General features: G+C 39.2%; 1 protein-coding gene across 1 annotated transcript in view; it reads right to left on the bottom strand.

Annotated features, from left to right (window-relative positions):
• Window positions 1–1,372: 1,372 nt before the first annotated feature.
• EGF (epidermal growth factor) overlaps window positions 1,373–22,215 on the bottom strand; it is a 102,106-nt gene continuing 81,263 nt past the window's right edge. Inside the window, 7 exon segments of the mRNA XM_037001165.2 lie at window positions 1,373–5,957; window positions 5,959–6,155; window positions 8,090–8,195; window positions 10,970–11,087; window positions 14,600–14,764; window positions 18,576–18,720; window positions 20,099–20,221. Coding sequence (XP_036857060.2) covers window positions 5,790–5,957; window positions 5,959–6,155; window positions 8,090–8,195; window positions 10,970–11,087; window positions 14,600–14,764; window positions 18,576–18,720; window positions 20,099–20,221 — 1,022 coding nt within the window. The 3' untranslated portion in view covers window positions 1,373–5,789.

A 22,215-nucleotide genomic window follows, 5' to 3' on the forward strand; every position in this document is an offset into this window, starting at 1 on the left:
ATAGTTAACCTTAGGGTTCACTCTTGGTGCTGTACATTCTATGGATTTAGACAAATGCATGACATGTATCCATCATTACAGTATCATACAGATTTTTGTGTCATATAGAATTATAGTATCATACAGAACTATAATAGTATACAGAATATTTTCACTGCCCTAAAAGTCCTCCCTGCTCCACCTATTCATCCCTCCCCTTAACTCCTGGTAACCACCAATGTTTTTATTGTCTCCATGATTTTGCCTTTTCCAGAAAGTCAAAAAGTTGGAATCATACAATATTTCATCTTTCAGGTTGGCTTCTTTCACTTGGGCATAGGCATTTTAGGTTCCACCATGTCTTTTCATGGCTTGACATCTCATTTGCATTATCTGGATGTACCACAATTTATTTATCCATTTACCTACTGAAGAATATTTTGGTTGTCTCCAGATTTTGACAGTCATGAATGAAGTGGCTATAAACATCTATGTGCAGGTTTTTTGTGTGGACATAAGCCTTCAACTCCTTTGGGTAAATACCAGGAAGTCGACTGCTGGATCATATGGAAAGAGAATGTTTAGTTTTGTAAGAAATTGCCAAACTGTCTTTCAAAGGGACTGTTCCTACCAGCATCAGTTTGCATTCCTACCAGCATGAAAGTTCACATTGCTCCACATCCTTGCCAGCATTTTATGTTATCAGTATTCCAGATTTTGTGTACTGGTATCTCATTGTTGTTTTAAAATGCAAATTAGAGATGCTGTGGAGCGTCTTTTCATTTCCTTATTTGCCTTCTGTATATCTTCTTGTTTTTCTTTATTCTATGGGAAGATTTGTATAATATGAGAATTAGCTGTATCCTGAATATTTGGTTGAATTTTCCTGTTATATCAGTTAGGATTCAATCAAGGAAGCATACCACTGGGTATTATGAAATGAAGAGTTTATTATAGATATTACATGTTACATAATTGCAGGAGGAGCTGGGAAAATAAGGTCCAGACAGAGGATATGGAGGATCAGAGAAAAGTCACTGATCAGCCCCCCTGATGCAGTAGGATGCATGGATAATGTGAAGTTTGAAGAGAAATCTGTAAATCCATGCACTCCCATTTGCTCTAATGGGAGCATGAAGCAGAGCTGATGGGAGGTCAATTGATGACTTTTGCATCTGTGTCTAGTGGTGGGCCTGGGATCACTGCTGTGCATTGGGGGCAATAGGAAAAAGAGATGAATGCCAGGTAAGCGGGAAAGAGAATGATCTGCAACCTGACAGCAATCACCACAGGGAAGAGTGAGGACTAGCTGGCACTTGTGCATCAGTCTTTGACTGCATCTAACCATGAAGACCAACTGAATCACAAAAATCACACACACACACACACAAAACACTATAAAAAAACAATAACAAAGTGTATTGTAAATCATACAGGGGTGAAATTTTGGGAATCAGTTTATTTACCAAGTTGACACAATGCAAAGCTACCACATTTATAAACCTTGCTATTTTCCTTATGGGAATATTTTTAAATTTCTTTAATGCATTTAGGACTACTCAAGTTTTCTATTTCTTTCTCTGTCAGTTTTGGTTAGCTGACTTTTTTTTTTTTGGCAATTGACCATTTGGCCTGAATTTGAAATTTTATTGTCATAAAGTTATTCATACCATTCTCTTATTTTTTAACTTTCTACCACATCTGTAGTTTATGCCCTTCTCATCCAAAACATATAGGTGTTTATTTGTTTTCTCCTGATTAATCTTGTCATATATTTGTTAAGCTTTTTCAAACAACTAACCTATGGTTTTTTGATTGTTTATTATATTTGTCTCCTGTTTCAACAATTTCCATTTTTATCTCTGTGATGTCTTTGCTTATATTTTCTTTGGATTTATTCTGCTTCTCTTTTTTTAACTTTTCAGTTGAGTTCTTCCCAATTCATTAATTTTCATTAATCTTTTTTTCTTTATAATATAGATAAGGCCATAAAATTCTCTCTCAATGTCAGTTTTGTTATATGCCATTGTTTGTGGTATATAGAATTATTACAGTTGTTAAGTTCCAGGGGTTTTCTAATTTCTATTATGATTTCTTCTTTGATCTATAAGTTATTAGAAGTGTTTTCATAACTTCTAAGCATTAATTATTGCTTTATTATTTAAATCTAACTGAATTTCATTATGGTCAGGCAATATGGTCTGTATCACTACATTCATTTTGGTCTTGTGAAACTTATTGAAGCTACATCATGGACAGCACATATTAATTTTCATGAAGTTCTCTGTGTACTATATATTTCCAGTTCTAATAATCATACTTAAAAGTGTTATATATTCTCACTAATTTTTTTGTCTCCTTCGTCTGGTAAGTATGAAGAGTGGTATGGTAAAATATCCTGCTGTGATGTTTTCTTCAATAATTCCAGTGAGTTTGTCAGTTTTTTTGCATTACATATGAAGCTGGTTATTAAGCATATAGGATTTTAGGATTATACTATGTTTCTGGCAAATCGAACATTTTATCATTGTGAAGTATTTTTTGTCTCTAGTAATGTATTTTATTATTCATCTTCACTTAACTTCAGCTTTGGATACTATTTGTCTTTAAGAGTAAGTAAAATGGAAAGAATACTGTCCATGGAAGAAAATTCATAGTTTGGGTGTGAAATTTAATGAGGCTAAATAAGGTAGTGAATACAAAAATCCTTTGTAAACAAAAAGCACAATGCAAATATAAGATAGAACTCTGAGAAAAATATGCTAATTCTACAGATGCAAAGACTTTCTGACTCCAGTGCAAACCGTCATGTGTCAAACCCCATTGAAAGGGCCTAGGAAGAAATGATATTTGGATATAAATGATTTAAAAGCTCTATCTCTGCCCAGTTCTTTAGGTGGTATTTACTCTGTAAATGTTATTAAACTCTTTTCAATATACATTTACTATCAAGGTAACTGACAGAGGCATGAGAGCTGACAGCTTGAACGTCCACAAGAAAAGTAATATAAATGATAGTTAAAATATTTAAACTCAAGCCCTAGGGACCCCTAATAGTCGGAGCACGCTGTTGCAGTTGATAGGTAATGAAGCTCTTCTGTGATCAAGAAGATGAATACCTAATGATACACAACATGTTTTATACGATAAAGAGTGCTATCCTAAATTGATAAAAAAAATTTTTATTTGGTGTTTAAAGCACTAAAGCCTATCTTAATATCTTAGTGGTAAAAATAACACCTTAGTTTGTATGGGAGCTCTCTGCGACTTAACGCTGTTTCACACAAAGGAGGCCTCATTTCAGAGCTCAGAAAACCAAGGTGCAAGTACTTGACTCACTGAAAACTCTGAATGGTAACGGTTTCACTATGCTTTCATTATTTTGGTAGATGAATGGTATAAATGAAAATTAAAGAGCCCAGATAATTCAGACATTAATCTGGGATTTACAACTCTTAGTTTAGAATGTACCCGAAGGCTTCATTGTCAAGTGGGGCCTAATGACCACCAGCTATAGGACATTTTCTTATTTAGTAATTCATTTGCTTCCTAAAGTCTCTGTTTCAGATATGTGAGTGATTAATGTAAGATTAAATGTCCATCACATATTTTCCTATTGAACTACTCTGTTGCTAGCATATGTCTACTAGTGACAGGAGCCCCGTCAAGTTCCAAACAGGAAAGTATGCTGCTTCAAGCATGTCTGGAGCTGAAGAGCTCAGGATGAAATTATGCAGAGGAGTTCTCATTCAATGACTTTAAAAAAAAGGGGGGGAAAGAACAAACCAAAACAAAATCTTGTCTGTCTCAGCTTACCTTGAAAGGACTAAATTTTTCCCATTCTTTCAAAATTTTTGCTTGGCTTCCTTTTTAAAGGATTTATTATTTAGTGCTTTTAACACATTTTCCATTTTCATACAATAATCATTTATTCCCATGAAAAGGATATGAATTGAACATGAAGACTAATAGGTGGAACTGGAACCATAAGGTTTCAAAAGAATATAGTGTATCATGCCTTCATTAGGTGCTAGAAAAGAGGGCAAAATGCTCATTTTAGATGTAGTAGGTGACATTTAGTCAAACAAAATCACAGACATTATGCACAATGAGACCGTGCGAGTTAGGGAATAAAAATATTCAGTCTGGAAAAAATGTAAATCAAATGTCATAGATGAAAGTGCTTTTTTTAAAAATACAAATTTTTAAAAGAGCTTATTTCTGCCAGAAACATGGGGCTACAAAAATGAAAACTATCGCTTGAGGGTGACTTGTTGAACTAAAGAACACAAAGAATGTTTTTCTTTAATCTGACCAGAGAGATAATGTCAGAGGCTGGTCACAGACTTAACATAGTCCCACTTTATAAGGTATCAAATCCATTAAAGAGCTTGAAGGAAACAGGGATTTTCTTGTTCAAAGATAATGCTCTTTGACCACAGATGGTCTATGGGGTCCATGTCATCTCTTTGGTTATGGTTGAAATTCTAAAAGAAAGAGGGCCTAAAGTACAAAATAGAATGTAAACCCTTAAAGCTTCAAAAATGCTCATTTTGTGACAATGAATACTTTCCATCATTATTGGGAAAATTATAAGCATTGTTTTTCTGAGGTAGTTCACTCATTAGGAATCAAAGGCAGTCTTCTGATCCTCCAGGTCCCAAGTGTCAATAAGAGCAAAATGAATACAGAAAAACTTAAATTAACTGGGGAAAGAGGTCATACGAAATAATGAATTAACGTAAATTATCCTCCCCACCACCAAATCATTATTAAAATTTCTAAGAAGTATCCACTTGAAGAGATGTGCTTCAAACTCCTTTTTATGCTGACTTCTGGCATAACCAAAGCCCAAGAAGTTGAAGAGAAATACAAGAAAACATAGAAGGGACTAGTTAATGCATAAGCTGAATGCATAAAAGGCACTAGACTAAAGCAAAGGGACTACTTAATTCATAAACTGAATAACTCAGAGCCCCACACAATCCACAATGATGGTATTAGATTGTGTAATTTGTAGTAACAATGTCTTGGAATGAACATGTTGTGAAATTTTACTTTATATAATTAGTTCTCAAGTCCTTTTTAAAAGAGTAACAATAGCAAGCTTGACAAATCACTTTGGTTCAACTCTAGCATCAACCCCTTAGACTATAATGTGTAATTTAGCCATGTGTACAATATATTTTTGTTTTTATAGTGATTTTATTTAAATAGTTAAAATATATTGATTGTTCATAATGAAAATAGAGCTGGCAATTTGCTTACAATCTCATATTTGAAAATAAGTAAAAATTCTTTGCAAACAATTTTCTGTGGGGCAAGGGAGAGTATGACTGAGAAACAAAGTCTCTTGGGTAATGTTTTAAAAATTAAATGTTTTCATTCAATAATTTTAAAATAGAAAAATAAGCCATCTAATTCTGAAGAAATCAGTTTCAAAGTTAGTACATTTTTCATTAATTTATCATAATTCATGCTGCAAAACATGGACCTCACAAATGATGTTAAATGCTTGCAATGTATTGTAACAGTAATTTTAATACTCTAACCACCTCATGAGATTGAGATAAATATTCTGTCCAGATAAAACAAGTTCCTTTGTGGCTGACTGGTCAGTGTGACTCCCCGCTTTGACCCCAGATGTCCCTGGGCTGCAGTCCACACGGTTTCTGTGTTGACGGTGCTTCAGCTTCTAATGAGTCACCCAGTGATTCTCCCATTACTCTTCCTTGGAAATCTGCAGTGAGACTCTGAAGGAAGAACAAAAGCAGAAGTACATATTTGTCTTCAGGACACTGATTAGGTGATTAGTCGTAGAGATTATGGAACCAAAATCTGTATTTTTCCTCTACTTTTTGAAATGAAGCACTACTGTCCATCGATAGAGTGTGTGCTTCTGGACCCTCCTCTGAACTCCAGTTTTCATTGAGTCGGCTCCATTTGGTGTGGTGGATCCAGGGGCCTTTGTTGCCATGATGGGTTAGCTGACAGAAGAAAATGTGGCTTCCCAACTTCCACAGCAGTGGGCTGTGCCCCACAGGAGGGAAGACGGCAGCTACACCCCACTGCTTGTGGATAGGAACCTGTATCACTGGGCAGCGGAAGGCAGTGTCTGTGCTCTGTGCCCATGCACATCTGGGGCTTCTTCACCCAGGACACCGCTTGCACTAACCCTACACAAAAGGAAAAAGAAATTTCAGCATTCACGTCATTCACAATGTCCAAGAGAGACCGTGAGAGTAGAGGCTGGAGAGGAGGCCTGAAATGTGAGACACAGTGAACCCATTCCCAAACCATCTGGACCCAATTAAAAACAGTTTTTTTCTTACTTGGTTGAGATTATTCAGAGGACTCTGCTACCTGACATAGCTCTCTACCTTTCTCTGTACACGTCCTTTCTCACCATCTGGACCATAAGTGACTTAAGAACAGACTCAGGTTTTTAAATGCACCTGCACTCCTATCCCCTAGCAGGCACTCTGCTACCCTGGCATGGTGCTAACTTAATCTACCCCAGCTGATGCAGCGAATGTGGTTCTGTAGATCCACAACAGTACAGCCTGTGCTTTAATGGATTTTTCAGGAGCAGAGAAGGAATTGGCTCCAAGCCAGTCTTGATCTTTTATCGCATTCTCCACTCTACCTCCTCACCTCTGATCTCTCTGTGCACTTGCACTACGGGCATTTATGGGACAGCTGGACATGATCGGGAATGTGATCACCCATAGTGGGAGACAGGTACATGAATCAGTCAAATTGTCTGCAGTTGAGTGAGCAAAAAGAGAGAGATTCTAATCTATTCCCATGTACTCAGTGAACTGAGTCCCTAGCTCTTCTTTTGTGTTTAAGCATACTCTGGCAAAAATCACCATACTACTGATTAACTTACATAATTATATGTACCTCTGAAGTGGATTACCTTTGTAACAAAGAACCATGTGTTTTCAGCTCCTCAAGAAAAGGTAGTATGTAACTACAAGATAGTCTGTTATTTTCTAATAATGCTACTAATAAGCATCCAAACACCCAAGCTTTTGAAAATGCTGAATGTTTTCACTATCCAGGTAATAACACTGGTAACAGCTTATATATAAAACTATGATACTTATTGTAGTTTTAATATCAGTTCTTTGGTGTACCTTATTTTCAGGGCCTTCCTCCAATCAGAAAATAAAGTTCTACTGAAGTTGGGTTACATGGCAACATAAGAATGAGGAGAATTTAGAGTGATTTTTTTCAAAACAAAGTCCTCAGATCTCTCTATAAGTAATCTGAGGAGGGGAGTGTTGTAATACATGCATGGAAAGGGCAAATATCAGAATATGTAAGTGGAGCTGAAGCCCCACTCATTAGCAGAGAAACTTTTTGTCAGCTCAAAGTTTCTCTGAACCCTTCTAAAGCCTTATGATACAAAACATGTTTAACATGTTTAACCTTATCCTCTGACTGATGAAAAAGGACTATGATATCCAAGCCCCAAGCCCAAGGTGCTTATCATAATACAACCCTTGGCTAAAAGTACGATCAAAGAATACCTAACTCCATTTCTAACTGAAGCAGACTGAGTTCCAGAACAGCCAGGGAACCTGGGTTGATTTTATGGCCCCTCCTCCAGTGGCTTGGCTGGACTTCACAGGTGGTCAAGCATATCTGGCTGAGGGCTAGTCCCCGATGAGACTTGAATAGTCCCCACTCCTCAGGAGAACCCCGTAGGTCCACTTAAATTCACATGTACCTTTCTACTAGAACACGGAACACATTTTCTTGGAGCCATCTACAATTTCACTGGGACTACACCTACATCTACCGATACAGACCCAATCCAAGAGGGACCTCAAGACTCACCCTAATTGAAAATAAGGAGTCATTCATTGTGTGTTTGCTCAAAGGGACCTAGCATAGTGCTATGGGATCAGAGTTTTGAATGAACATGGTAACCTCACATAAAGCAGGTATCCAGTCCAAATATATTTCTCTAAAGCTCTATGGCATTCCAGTACAGCCCAGCTGCTCACATAGTTTATAAAATTTAACTATATTTTTCTGTGCTTAGATGAGACTTTTCACATGCAGAATATTCAGGATCCAGGTAAAGATAGCCATTCACCAGGCTCCAGGGAGGAAAGCTGGCCAACATCTGCCACCTGACCATCTTTGAGGGCCACAGGTTGACTCCCATTCCTGAGGTTCTCGTGTTCCTTTAAAACCACAAACTGCAGAGAACAAAAAGGGAGGGAGAGAGAGAACACTGTTACAATTCATAAGTTATCTAAATATACATTAAATCAAAGTCTATGGCTCCATCATGCTCATCCTATGGAAGGTATAAGCAGAAAGAAAGAACCTGTCAAATTTATCTCTTGCTAATGAAAGATCTGCTTTTCAGTTAGGAACCTTATGTTACTGTCTATTAAAACGCCTAGGCACTACCAATACCTTTCCTGAAGAATGTATTCTAATTCTAGAATCCCAGATTTGGGGTATGGATCCCTGGGAGTTACTGTTTTAGTTTAAGCAATCAAAGAATCCATAACGTTTTAAGCCTAGCTCATAGGCCAATAACATCTCATACACGTATGTGCCCCAACTCTTCAAATATGTGTGTGTGTGTGTGTGTGTGTTTAGTAATACAATTCACTTAAACGTCGAGTTCTGAATACTTTGGGGTCATTAATAGCTAATAATAACTGATAGTGCAAATATTATTTTGCAGGGATCCACCAAATGCTTTTTTGGGGGTTGAACAGTTTGGGAACCAGAATTCGAAAATGCAGGCCCAGAAAAAGACACTTCTCTTTAGTAAAAAAAAAATATTATTTTTGTCTTTATTTGTACTAACCACAACTGATAGGGCATTTGCAGTGCAGGCTGTCCAGAGTTCACAGATAGATTGGACATTAAAATAGATTAATGACAAAAGGAAAAAAAAGAAGGTACCATGACAAAGGGTGTCCTTTGGCAGTCCCTCCTTCCTCCCTGCCAGCCAGTGGCTCCACAGAGGGACAGTGCCCAGGTTTGAATCACTGTGCTCCCCCACTGGCTCAGAAATGCGCCTCCACAGGAAGGAGCCCCTGACTCAGAAGTATGAAGATGAACAGGGAATAGGAAAGAAATCTTCTTGCTCATACCTCTTTGAGAAAAGTGTAGGAAGTAGTAAACAAGTGGAGTCAATTAGGGATAAAAATGTTGGTAGCGGAAGGGTGAATCCCGTGAGCATGTGCTTTTATTTGCGTATTTTCTGTAAGACTAATTGCCCTTTGCTGCATCCTCCTTATTAATGGTCTCCCTGCTGCAACATACTGAAAAATCAGTACATGACCCACTGTTTAAGGGCACATGCCCATTATTTCTGTCAAGGCAAAATCCAGGCCTCCATGCTGCAAATTTTCCAACCGCATGTTTTCTGCCAGAAGACCGTAGTCCCAGAATTCTGGCCTGAGATGGGGAAGGCTGCTGACAGAACCAGATTTGTTTTGCTTCCCCTCCCGACTTAGGGGCTCACTCTCTCCTGCTCTTGCCGATATGGGCGGCAGCAGTTGACATCAACGAGCTCAGTAGCCCTGGCCTCCTATCACAGCTCTGAGCTGGGCAAGCCACTTATGACAGCCACAGGTGTTTTTTTTTTAATTAAAAAAAAAACTAGATATTGTTTCTCCTTCTCTCGCATGATTTCAGTAAGATGAATTAAACTTGCTACTCAAAACCTAAATGAAATACCACGTAAACTGACATGTGCATCCTAGGTAATTAAGAAGTCAACAATATCATGAGAACTCAAAGAACTGAGGCGATTCTACAGCTAAGTGCCTCCAGACCCACACACTTACAGAGCCTAAAGAAACAGAGGGATCTTAGAACTCAAGTAACCCAAACCCCTTGGTGTCCTGAGGAGAAACAGGAGTTAAGTGACTTGATGAAGATTAGACAGCCACTTGGTGGGAGAGCCAGGCTCTTAGTCCTTATTTTATTTTCATACTCAAGTTTCAACCAAAAAATAAGTATGCAATGAATGCCTACCACAGGCAGGGACAAATGATCACCTGTTATTCAAAAGCATAGCCACAGGAAGGCTATCCTCTGGGAAAGCATGGGGAGATGGAGGCAAAGGACTGGGAGAATGACGTGGGAAGGACCTCGAATATTGCCTTTGCCCCTCAATAACCTCTCCCAATAGCCTTTTCCCTATTTGCCCATAAGCTTTGATCCCCACGGACCACCCTATAGTCCAGTCACTTGCAATATATGTGCCACGAATAATACCAACAGCACAAACTGGACTAATCAGATTATCTCTGACAGGTTTCTGGAAAGGGATATCCCAAATTTTAACAGTGCTTAGCCTGTCCCAGGTCTGCCCTCTAGTGTTCCCAGACCAGTTACTGAGTGGGTCATCTAGAAAGCATTTTGATTTCCAAACACTATGCTTTTTGGCATATATAAAGGGTTCCAGGGAAAATAGATCCCAAATTAAACTAGAACAGCCAGTTAAGTTTGAATTTAAATCCAAACATTCACTCTAAGCATAAATTCAACTAAGTGTCTTGTACTTTTATTGGCTAAATCAGGTAACAATTCTGTGGCTGAAGTTTAGGAACTTAAAATTTCTGCTTGAAGACAAGAAATATTAAGAAAATTAGAGCCTAATCCTGGGGTTTTTTAGACATCCATTTGAAAAGGATCGCCTAAAAATAGGGAAAGACTTTTCATGTAACACATAAAAATGTAAGCTACATGATAAGAAAAGGATTCCATAAATTTCTTGTGTCATTAAATTATGGCACTATTTTAGCCCATATGATTAGGACACAATTTCCCATATCCACTGCTTGCCCAGGACTTCCCCAGTTGATGTGGTATGGGCTAACATTAACACCTGCTGGAAATTATAATAGATTCCCATCTTCTAAACTTAAGTGAAGAATGAGAAAAAAATGAACTGGGCTTAATATTAAGCCAATTTCTTGTGCATGTACTATGGTCACTTTACCCAAGGTTGGGGGCAAGAGGACATCCCAGCCTCACTGTCTGCAGGCCTGCTACCGCTCTCTTCTCTGCTTGACTCTTCATAAGGATTCTTCAGATTTTCTGATAGCATCTTCTGAGTCCTGAGATAAAGGCAAAATGTGAGACAATCCCAAACAATACACAACTACTACCCACTCAGTGATGCTCAGGGACAACTGCTTTTGCTACTGAGATTTCAGAAGAGAATAAATATTAAGAAAAGTAGGAGCATAACTTTGGGTTTTTAAGGCATTCTTTTTTACAAAAAAATTTCAGTTGCTGTTTCACTCTTTTCAAGGTTCTGTGAGATGTGTGTGAGGTGGGAGGTGGGGGAAGCCATGCATTTAGTCACTCATGAGCATCTATTGAGTACTAACTATATCCCAGACACTGCTCTATTACTAGGGATATAGCAATGGGAAAACAATACCAACAAAATCTCTACCTTATGGACTGACCGTCATTGGGGGGCTGTCCATGGAAATAATGTAATCACAGCAACTGTGGGATACAGACCATAGTAACTTCACTTGGTGGAAGGAAGGTAGCGGTGACCCACCCCTTGGAAGGCACACAGCTACCAAAGGCAGCCCTGGAGCTAGATCATTATGATATAAAGTGCAGGCTTCTTCCACTGGCCTGCTGCCATTTCCTGCTCAGAGGCATTAGAGGCAAGAACACAAGAAGTGGAAGACCCAAGAATACTCTCTCACAGGTGCCAAGCCAAAAAATAGACTAGGTTCCCTGCCTCCAAACATTAAGCACTAAGTCTATACAAGGCATGGTGTCAAGCTCTAGGGAGAAGAGGGGCGAAAAGGAGGAAAATCTACCATTAAGGTGGGATCCCTGTCCCCAAAACAGTAGCCTCCAGAGGGAGAGAGACAAGTACATAAGCACCAAGCAGCCATTTAAGGGAAGGCCATAAAGGAAACATGGTGGTGAAGGCCACCAGCCAGCCTCAAGATTCCAAAACAGCACTGTTCTCTTGGGCAGACCTAATTCCCTCTAGGAGTGCAATCTTCTGTCAAATAGGCCTGGGACATCTGGGGAACAAAAATAAGGAAAATAGGGGCTGCTGGGAAAACCCCTCCCAGGAACTGTGAATTCAGTGTGACCAATGGTACCAGGAGATGGTATAAGTTGTCATTATCTTTAATCAAAAGTATCAAGGAAAAGATTGAAGCAAGTACTAATATAAACAGTACCAAAGTTACAAATTGTGACAGAATACTTTCTGTTGATTCTCTTACAAAGAGGTCCTCCCAAGAAATCAAGTTTTACGAAGTTAATAATATTCCAACACTTTAAAAATTATTTAGTTCCACAATCATTGATCTTTTGAGAGACATATAAAACAACAGTGTCAAACACTTAATCTTGACAAGACAGGGAAGGAATGACAAGAGGGGAAACAACTGATTCTAACTGTAAAGAAAATCACCTGACATGCCTAACTTAAAGACTATTATTGGTATACTTTAGTGGTATAACAATATTTAAACTGGCAGTTTTAACTTGATCTTCTCAGAGTGGATATATTAAAATAGTACAAATGCAGTGAAGCACATAGCTGAAATTGTGCAGTGGGGTAAGCAGCTTTATTGAGCAGAACTATTAGATAAATAACCTTAATTTGCTCAGAAAGAACTTTACAACTCTGATGCATTTCAGGAAAAAGAAAAAAAGGGATTTTTAATGAGTTTTCTTTTTGAAAAAATAGTCCTTACCATTTTTTATTTTATGCATGTGGGTGTCAGAAGCTAAAGACATCTGTATTTATGTATAAAGTCTATACTGAACAGCTGAGCTGGTCTTTGAATTATAAGTAAAAAAATCCTCAGCAATGTGTCATTAACTTTGAATCCAAAGCTCTGAAGAATGTCAATAGAACATAAAACATACTATTCCATAACCAGTAGAATAAGAAAATATACTTAGCAATTATGGCACACACAGACTTAAGTTTCTTGCTTCTATTTTTTCCTGCACTATTTGCCAAGCATCTGCTCTTCTTTTGGCATTTTGTCCAATGAGATAAACTGTTGATTATTCAATACTCTTTCTATAAACACAAGATATCAATTGCATACCAGGCTAAAAAGTGAGATGAATTAAAATTTCCAAATTTGACAGAAGGAACAAAATAGCAGTAGACTCATAGACACTGAGAAGGGACTAGTAGTTACCATGGGGGAGGTATTGGGGGAGGTGTGTGGGAAGGGGGAGGGGGACATAGGGGCACAATAATTTGCAATCACAATAAAAGTTGGTCCCAGGGACAGTGGTACTGCATGGAAAATATAGTCAATGATTCTGTAACATCTTACTATGTTGATAGATATTGATCTCACTAGATAAGGATTTAATAATATAGGTGACTGTTGAACCACTGTGTTGTATATTCGAAACCAACGTAAGTTTGAATAACAATGACACTTTAATAAAAAAAAATTTCAAGTTTGTGCCTGAGAATCTTGTCTCTCAAGACATAAAAGGGTTTGGAACAGGTTACTCTTTTGGGAAAGATTACAGTTCAAGGAAAATCATAGTAATTACAACAGATAATTAATTCGACTTAAATTAACTCAGTCTCACTCTAACTCTTGACGTAACTACTATTCTTTGCCCTCATTTTATAAGCAAAGGAAATTAATGAAAACATAGGTTAGATAACATACCTGATGTTACTTAAGCATGAACTGGCTGTTGAATCTGAGCAGTCTGATTCTAGAGTTCACGCTCTTAACCACTACACTAGGATATACCAGGGTCTCAGACCAGAACATCGTGGGTGGTATGCTGAATTCTTCATAATATGCCAGTTGCCACCTAAGTGGTTGTGTAGTACCAGTAGGTGTGGTTAGATTTTTATCAGCAGGTGATGGCACAGTTATTCTGTACCTTCCCAGACAACTGGGACCTATTAGTGAAGTGGGTCTTAGGTTCTTCAGCCATAAAAAGATGAGACTGAATTAGATAATTATCTTTTAAGTCCCCTTCAGCCCCAAAGTGTCAGGACTTACTGATTTTTTACAGCACAAACTATAACAATGCAGAAAATACTTGTCAATATTGATGATAGTGGGAGATGCTGTCAAACTTTTTGAGAAAATGGAAAATGAGCAAACAGTGCCTTTTCCTTCACTCTAATGTAGTAGTATTTGTTAACTGAATGTATAAATATTAATTTTTCCACAGTTTTTAACTTTACCTTGAAATTGTTATAAACACAAAATCCAAGGACCAGAAACCTCTTCAAATTATGGAAGATACTGAACGAAAGTTAATACTTGGTGGGAAGTCAGTTTAGTGGATAGCAGCCATGAAAAACCAGTCATGCATGCTACAGGGTGGTGGGGGTAGTGGGGGAAGCAGGGTTAGCTAAGAGAAAAAAGTGGAATACAAAAGCGCATTATGTTAAGTAACAACTCCATAAACTATACAGGTATCAGGGCTAAGGCTGGAATGGGGCAATGGAAAGTAAACCACTGTTTTCCAGCTGTGGAATCCTAGGCCACGTACTAAGGGCGTACCAGCTCCTCTGAAGGAGGCGGGCACTCCGTTAGAAGGAGCTGGGAAGAGGTGGGAAGTGACAATGGAAAGAAAGGGTCACCTGTAGTAATGGGCCCCACACAGCCCCAGGACCAGCATCAGGACCAGTGCCACCACGCAGGCGGCCGCCACCGTGACGTTCCTCTGCCGCCCGTGGCCGGCGTGGCGCAGCTCCCACCTCAGGTCTCGGTACTGGCAGCGGTCCCCGACGAAGCCTACGGCGCACCTGTGACAACACACAGGCAAGGTCAGCCAGCAGCCCTGGCCCAAAACGCTTCTGTTTTTCAGGCTCAGTATACAGCCATCTGCATTTCCAGACTCAGCTCGTTGGAAGCATATGGAAAATCCATCAGGGGTCAGTTGAAAGCACTCTGCTTTACAAGTAACGCAGCACGGACTTCCACCTTTGGCTGTTTGCCCTGGGATTGATGGGGATTATTTGCATGCCGCCCCTGTGAGGCACTGCGAACACTGACTGTAGATAAATTTCTGTTAGTCTAAAATCCTAGGGAGCTACCTTTAAGCCAACACAAAGCAACTCTGCCTTAAGAGTCAAGAGTTTTGGAACAAGCTGCAATAAGTAAGGTCAAAGAAAGGAAGAATTTAAAGACAGACTCCCTCACTCGAGACCGGGCTCTAAAAGAATGTATGTGTGTAGTCTCTGAATTGGCGGAAGAAACATGCTTTCATTTTTTTTTTAAATCACCACTGACAGAAGAGGAAAGGTCTCAGTGGCGACACATAAGTGTTTGTCTGCTTTCTTTAAAGGAGAAAAACCAAATGGTAGGAAAAATGGGGCCTTCAAGTCAAACGTCAGTGAAACTGTAGCTGGAGTTATTACCTGCCACCAACACACGCTGTGACCCTTTTAATGAAAGTATATGAAACAATGCTGCCATCTACTGGGAATGTGTGCTTCCAGCAATTAGGAAACCTTGCGTAGAACGGTTATAGTCTTTTATTCTTCACAAGAGCATAAACTTTTCTAATATCTTAGTAAACATTTTGTGATGCTCACTTGTTAGGAATTTCTTCCCCTTGGCCCTGGATCAACTATCTATATATCCATGTTTCCACCTTATTCCAAAAGGACTCAAAGGAACAAATACACAGAGAAGGGGGACGGGTGGGAAGAGGCTGCATGCAAAAGCACTTAGACAAACCTTCATCAGATCTAGACTCTAGTCCCAGTTCAACCTTGAGTTGGTTGAGAGCATTCGGGAGTTGCTTTCAGAGAGAGAAGGGAAAGGAACTGGCATTTCTTAAGCATTTTATGTGCCTGACACTGTGCTAGGCACTTTTATTCATTTTATTTTCAAGAGCATATCCCCATTTTAAGGATGAGGGAAGTGAGGCTCAAAGGGGTTAAGTAATTTGTAACAGGTCACACAGCTGGTGAATGGCAAATTCGATTCAAATGGTTTTCTGATTTCAGAGCTCTTGTTCTTTCTACTCCTTTACGCTGCTTCCCAGAAGAGTTTTAAGCTCTATGCACTTCTGAAAAACTGTTCTTCTAGAAATGATCATGCAAAGATGTCAGGATCTGAGTATAGGGAGTATAAGGGATCATCAAATTATTCCAGGCTTTCCTGGATACTTTTATACTCTAGCTATCTTTGATTATAGGTATTTACTATCAGTGCCTAGCAGCCACTTTTGAAGTGTTCTGTGTTAATGGGCCATGCCTCTGATCCTCTCAGAGATTTTATGGCCTCAAGGAATATGCTAATCATGTGGGTGAAAGTCCCTGGGCAGCCAACGCAGGCTGCAGTATCTCTGGGACCAGCAAAGCCCAGGGCAGTCAATCAGCATTTCACAAGGGTGGCTACATACTATTAGTTCTTTGGGTTATTAATGAGTTTTATTAAACTATTAAAAAAAAAGAGTCCCTGGCCAAATAAATGGGATTTGCCATGGTCAAATAATTTCAAGAAATTCTGGATTAAATAAAGCTCAACAAGGCTTTTTCACGCATTGGTGTACCATGATCAACAGCGGAGGCCTAGACTAGGCAGTCAAATTGATTTGACCACACAACCTTTTTCATGAAAATTTCACAGGACTAGTGATGGGGGTACCTTGGTCTACAGGAGACCTACCCGAAAGGGTGTAGGTTGGTTCAGAGCCAAACCAGAATGAGTTGAGGAACTCTGAGCTCAGGAGGGTGGTTATCTGAGACTGCCCAGACCAGGCAACCTCCGAGGAAGACCTTGGACAGGAGACTCTAGGCTCTCAGCCTCTGCACCCAGGCGTCCAGGGGCTCCCTCTCTCGGATAGAAGCCGCCACTGCCACCAAGCAAGGAAGGAAGAGCAGCCCTTTGTAAACCTGCTTGCAGCGTTAAGAATACTGTCTGAGGAATGATGCCTATGAAGTGTTTCTTTAAAAAAGTTGGGCTGGTAAGCACTCCCTAGAGATGCGTTACTATGGAATTTTAAACATACAAGGTGAGGTCCTAGGGGCAGGAGGGGAAGGGTTCAGTGTTTGACTTAACCACATTTGTATTAAATGAACCAAAGAAACAAAAGTTTTGATACAGATTAAATGGGAACTCTGGTGATATTTTAAATATTGCTTTTGATTAAAGGTCCCTAAATTTGAGTGTTACATCCAGTTTAATTGTACATTTTGTAGCGGCTCATGTTTAAAACATTATCAGGGGAATATGATACTTTCATCAGGATTTAATGACAGAAAGAAAAGCAGGGTGCTGAAGAGTTCATAAATCATTTAATGAATCGATGCTTTCAGGCCCAAATGAAAATAACCTACTAAATGAAAAACATAACCCCTCAGGACCCTTCAGATCACTGTAATGTCTTCTGTGACATAAAGTATCATAGAAAAAAGGGAATCATGACCAGTAAACGAGGACATCTGTTTTCATACCTTCATGATTTGGTATATTAAAAAACCATGAACAGATAAAAGAACTTGATTCTTAATATCAAAATCAAGGAAAATTATTCTGAGCACTAGACTTATCTTAGGTTAGAAAATTGCAGCATGCAAATATGAACATGAAGGCAGAATTCTACGAGAACAGAGTCACTTAGGTTAATATTCATGAATACTTTTCATTATTTTTGCCTGGCTGACATGATTTATAAGGCAATGCCATACATTTTGTCACAGAACATAACTTCTAATAATTTAGACTTTGTTTCTGCTGATTTTTATTGATAAAAATAATAAAAGTCTCTACAGCTTATAGCATCTACTCATGATGAGAGAAAATTATCAGTAAGTCCAGAGTCTAGCCATAGGAGACCTATTTATTTTTAGTACCTGTCAATTCTCTCATATTGCCTTCCAAATATGAAATTCATTAAAAGCAAAATTTGGTGCGGAACTAGATACTGAGTGTTGATTTTTCTAAAGGCTGTGAGGGAAAGGTGTTCGGAGTGAGTGTGGAAGGAGTGGCCCACAGGTCAGGTGACCCTCACGCCTACTCCTCAGGTTGACACTGTGCCCACTGAAACCATCATGGGGGCAAGAAAGGAGCAAAAAGGAGCAGTTGCTGCATCCACCCCTTGTTACTACACAACAACAGTGTAAATGTCAACTATAAGGAAGTAAAGAGAATTCTTTTATAAGGTTTTGAAAATTAAAGGCAAAAAGGGTAGTGTGAATATATAACACTTTTGTACATTCAGAAACATGTCGTGGATGCTCTCCATGTATTTGGCAGAAAATAAATCAAAGTTTTAAGGAATTCTCTCATGAACCTAAATGTTTCAACCAGAGTGAGAAATTTAACCTCCAGACTGTTTTAGTAGCAAAAGCGAGTTATTTAAGTAAGAGAAAATCACCAATTCCTTACATTTATGTGTATCACCGGCAGCTAGGTGCTGTGGGGGTGTGATATCCAGGGAGGGTGCAACACAGACACACACAATTTATACATGTGTACTTTGATGTTTTTCTCTAAGGAAAAACCTAATTATAGAAAAATCTCAATATAGATTTTATAAGACATCTAAAAGTTAAGGGCTGCAATATCATATCTCTGTGCCGTCAGAAAGACAGCTTAACTTACCTGCATGCATAGCTGTCAACTTCCTCAATGTATATGCACACACCATCATTGAGGCAGTACCCGTCATGAGATGGGGGACATTCCTTGTAACTATTTCTCACAGAATAGTGGCCATCCGCCCCTAAAAGAGAGGGTGGAGTAGAGTCTAGAAGAATAAAGACAATACTTTTACTTTCTGAGGTGATTAGTGTCTTTCAGATATCAATATTAGGAACTTGTTTCTGTGAACAAACCCTGTGAACAATTGTGTCTTCCAGTAACAATAGAACTATCAGAAGTGATAATAGTTTCACTTTCCTAACCAGACTTTATGTCATTCAACATGAAGCCAGACACTTTTTCTTTAGGTCCAGTATTATTTGACATAAAGAATATTGGAAGCAAGTAAGAGAATGGTCAATCCAAAATCACTACATGAATCTTGAGTCACTGATCTGATTATAAAAGCACATCTGTCATCCACAAACAGAGTAACCAGGTGAAGTGACAGCTCCTTTTAAGAGGGTCTCACTAAGCAACAGTATCTCCTGTGGCTTATAAACCACCACCAATACACAGTCCATTACCCCAGCATCCTGGAAGTCTTGAAAATTTCTCCCACACAATGCTTTCTTCTAAAAACAACTAAATTTTCAGGGCAACCCTCAAAGACAGGACTAACAACTCTGGCAAAAAAAAAAAAAAAAATGCTGCCAAAATAGAGGGAATGCCAAAGTGGTAAAAGTCCCTTTTATCGAATGGTTCACTGCTCAGTAAAAGGAAAACATTAGGGTGTGTAGCTGACTGTATGAATACTAGCAGTCATTCAATACTTTTAAGAAGAGCAAATTATTTGAGAAAAATAATGTGTTATAAAAACCAGATACCCAAGTTAAGCACAGAACTTTCCTTTCTTAGGATGTTTTCTGCTTGCAGATTTGAAACAGGTAAATAGCTTGCAGAGATGCAGAAAGAGCCCCAGATTCTGGTTTCCAGGGTCAAGAGGAAGCCAGCTCCCCTTCTGGGGTGTCAACGGTGAAAACACCCTTGTGTTATGGGTAAATGGCTCAGGGAGCTGGAGTCGTGTTATTACCATTTAAAAAGAAAGAAAAAAAGAGCCGCAGTTCTAATTCAGATCAAGGAATACTGATTTTTTAAAGTAATATTTTAAAATCCTTGAAAGTAATTCAAAGCACTAAAAGTCCAGACACCCTCCCTGACCTGTCTTGCCCTGCAGAGTTTTTCCAGCAGCTTCAGAAATCAACATTACAAATCAGGACATTAGTTGCATAGTTAAAGAGAACCACTTGTGTTCCCACCTTTATTGAATTGTGAATAATAAAAAAGGATTTATTCCAGATGCTATTAAATTAAGAAAACTCAGCCCATTTCACTTCTCAAGCACAGTATCAACCTAATCAGGAAAGTCAACTTGCCAGCCTGATTGAACCAAATGATTTCTAGAATCTCTAATGCAAATACACTGAGGTACAGTTTTGCAGAACCAAGTCCCTCCCTTGGATCTTGACCACCCACCAACCTACCCGGGCAAATCCGTCCCAGTTCAGACAGGCTGCTAGAGTACACGCAGGTGTAGTTTCCCACTGTATTTGTACAGGTGGAATTTTTCCCACAGGTGTACATGCCCAGTTGGCATTCATCAATATCTGCCAGGAAAAAAAAGGGAGTAGGGGAAAGAAAGGTGGGGTGCAGAGGAGGAAAAAGAGTCATACAGTTGGAAAACCCAGCATTCTGGGGGGGGCAGGGATGTAATGAGGAGCAGCTTCCATCCTGTCATGCTGCGTTCTCACAGAGACTATGCATTTTAAGATTTAAAAATTCTATCATGAATGCTGGAGAGAGATGAACCGGGTCCCTTGACTGCGGGACCCTCAGGTTTCCTAAGCTCCTGAAATAAGAAAGTGTTCCTACCACCTAAAGGAAAGACATATCAACACAAGTAGCTCAGTAGGAACATAGGACGTTAGTAAACTATCCCCAGGCAAACATTTGTAAGTTCAGATCCTAAATATTCATTCTTAACTTTTGCTAACAGACATCCAGTCATTGACATACATGTTATATCAAATAAAACATTTTTGCTTTTTTTTTTTAAACATAAACTAAGTGATCCTTTCTCTCCTTACTACCCACCTTTTTCTTTCCCAGTTGCCATCACCCTAATATTTAGGTCTTTTCCTCTCTTCAGTTTTACATTACTAATAAGAAGAGCTTTACCACTTTCCCTGCATCCCATCTCTCCTCCTGTACACTCCTAAATGCCAGGGCCAGATGAACCTTCCTAAACCACATTTCCCACCGCTCACCACTTGACTCAAATGCTACTACCATGGCTGTCTGCTGCCTAGAGCTGTTTCTCGGCCTGGCAGCCATCACCGCGTGTGAGTAATGAGCACCTGAACTGTAGCTAGTCAGTACTGAGATATGCTGTAAATATGAAACACTTGCCACAGTTTGAAGACTTCGTACCAAAATAAGAAAAAAATGTAAAGTACTCAATAACGTTTATATTGATTACATATTAAAATGCTAATATTTTGGATATATTAGATTAAATCAAACATTGTAAAATCAAGTCCACCTGTTTCTTTGTACTTTTCTTAATGTGGCTACTGGAAAAATTAAAATTACATATGTGGCTTACATTATATATTATACTGGGTAGGACTGGTCTAGAGAAGTAAAACCCCAGTGATTGACACTTAGTTCTAGTCTTCCATTAATGGAGCTCAACCCACCTGTTACAGACTGAATTGTCCCCCACCTCCCCCAAATTCATATATTGAAGCCCTAGTGTGACTCTATATAGAGATAAGGCCTATAAGGAAGTAATGATTAAGGTTAAATGAGATCACAAGAGTGGGGCCCTAGTCCAAAAGGATCGATGTCCTTATAAGAAAGGGAAAAGACACCAGAGATATCTCCTTCTCTCTTTCTCTTTCTCTCTCTCCAAAAGGGAAAAGACACCAGAGATATCTCCCTCTCTCTTTCTCTTTCTCTCTCTCCATGAACCACAGAGAAAAGGCCATGCGAGTAATGCGGTCAGGAGGCATTCTCACTAGGAACCGAATCAACCATGTTTTGATCTGGGACTTCAAACCTCCAGAACTGTGAGACAATTAATTTCTGTAGTTTAAGCCCCCTGGGCTGTGCAGTATTTCATCACAGCAGCCTGAGTGGGCTAGGACACCACCTTGCCAGCCTCAGTGTCTGTTTTCCTGCACACGCAACCCACACCTAGTGCTCAGTGAGGCTATTCTCTACCCCTATGTCTGTGCCTGGAATGCTCCCACCCCTCACACTTCTCTTCTGCCTAATAAACATGTGCTCATGCATCAAGGTCCATCCAAAATGCTACTCCCTAATGAAATCTCTCAGCACCTCAAACAGATACTTCTTCTGGGTCTGAACTTCCATTGCAGTTTTCACTTCTCCTATGAGGCTTACCCTTCATCACCTCTTATCATAGCTATATTTCGTTTAGATCATATTCTCCTTGCAAGCAAGGACTCCCTTCACCATCTCGGTATTCCTCACAGTCCCTAGAACTGTGCCTTTGCACTGACAGGGACAAATTAAATATTTGTGACATTGAATTGCTATCCTGAATGGCTCAAACAGAGTCTTTTTTTTTTTACTG

The sequence above is a fragment of the Manis javanica genome, chromosome 5 (assembly GCF_040802235.1).
Source record: "Manis javanica isolate MJ-LG chromosome 5, MJ_LKY, whole genome shotgun sequence".
Classification (NCBI taxonomy): domain Eukaryota; kingdom Metazoa; phylum Chordata; class Mammalia; order Pholidota; family Manidae; genus Manis; species Manis javanica.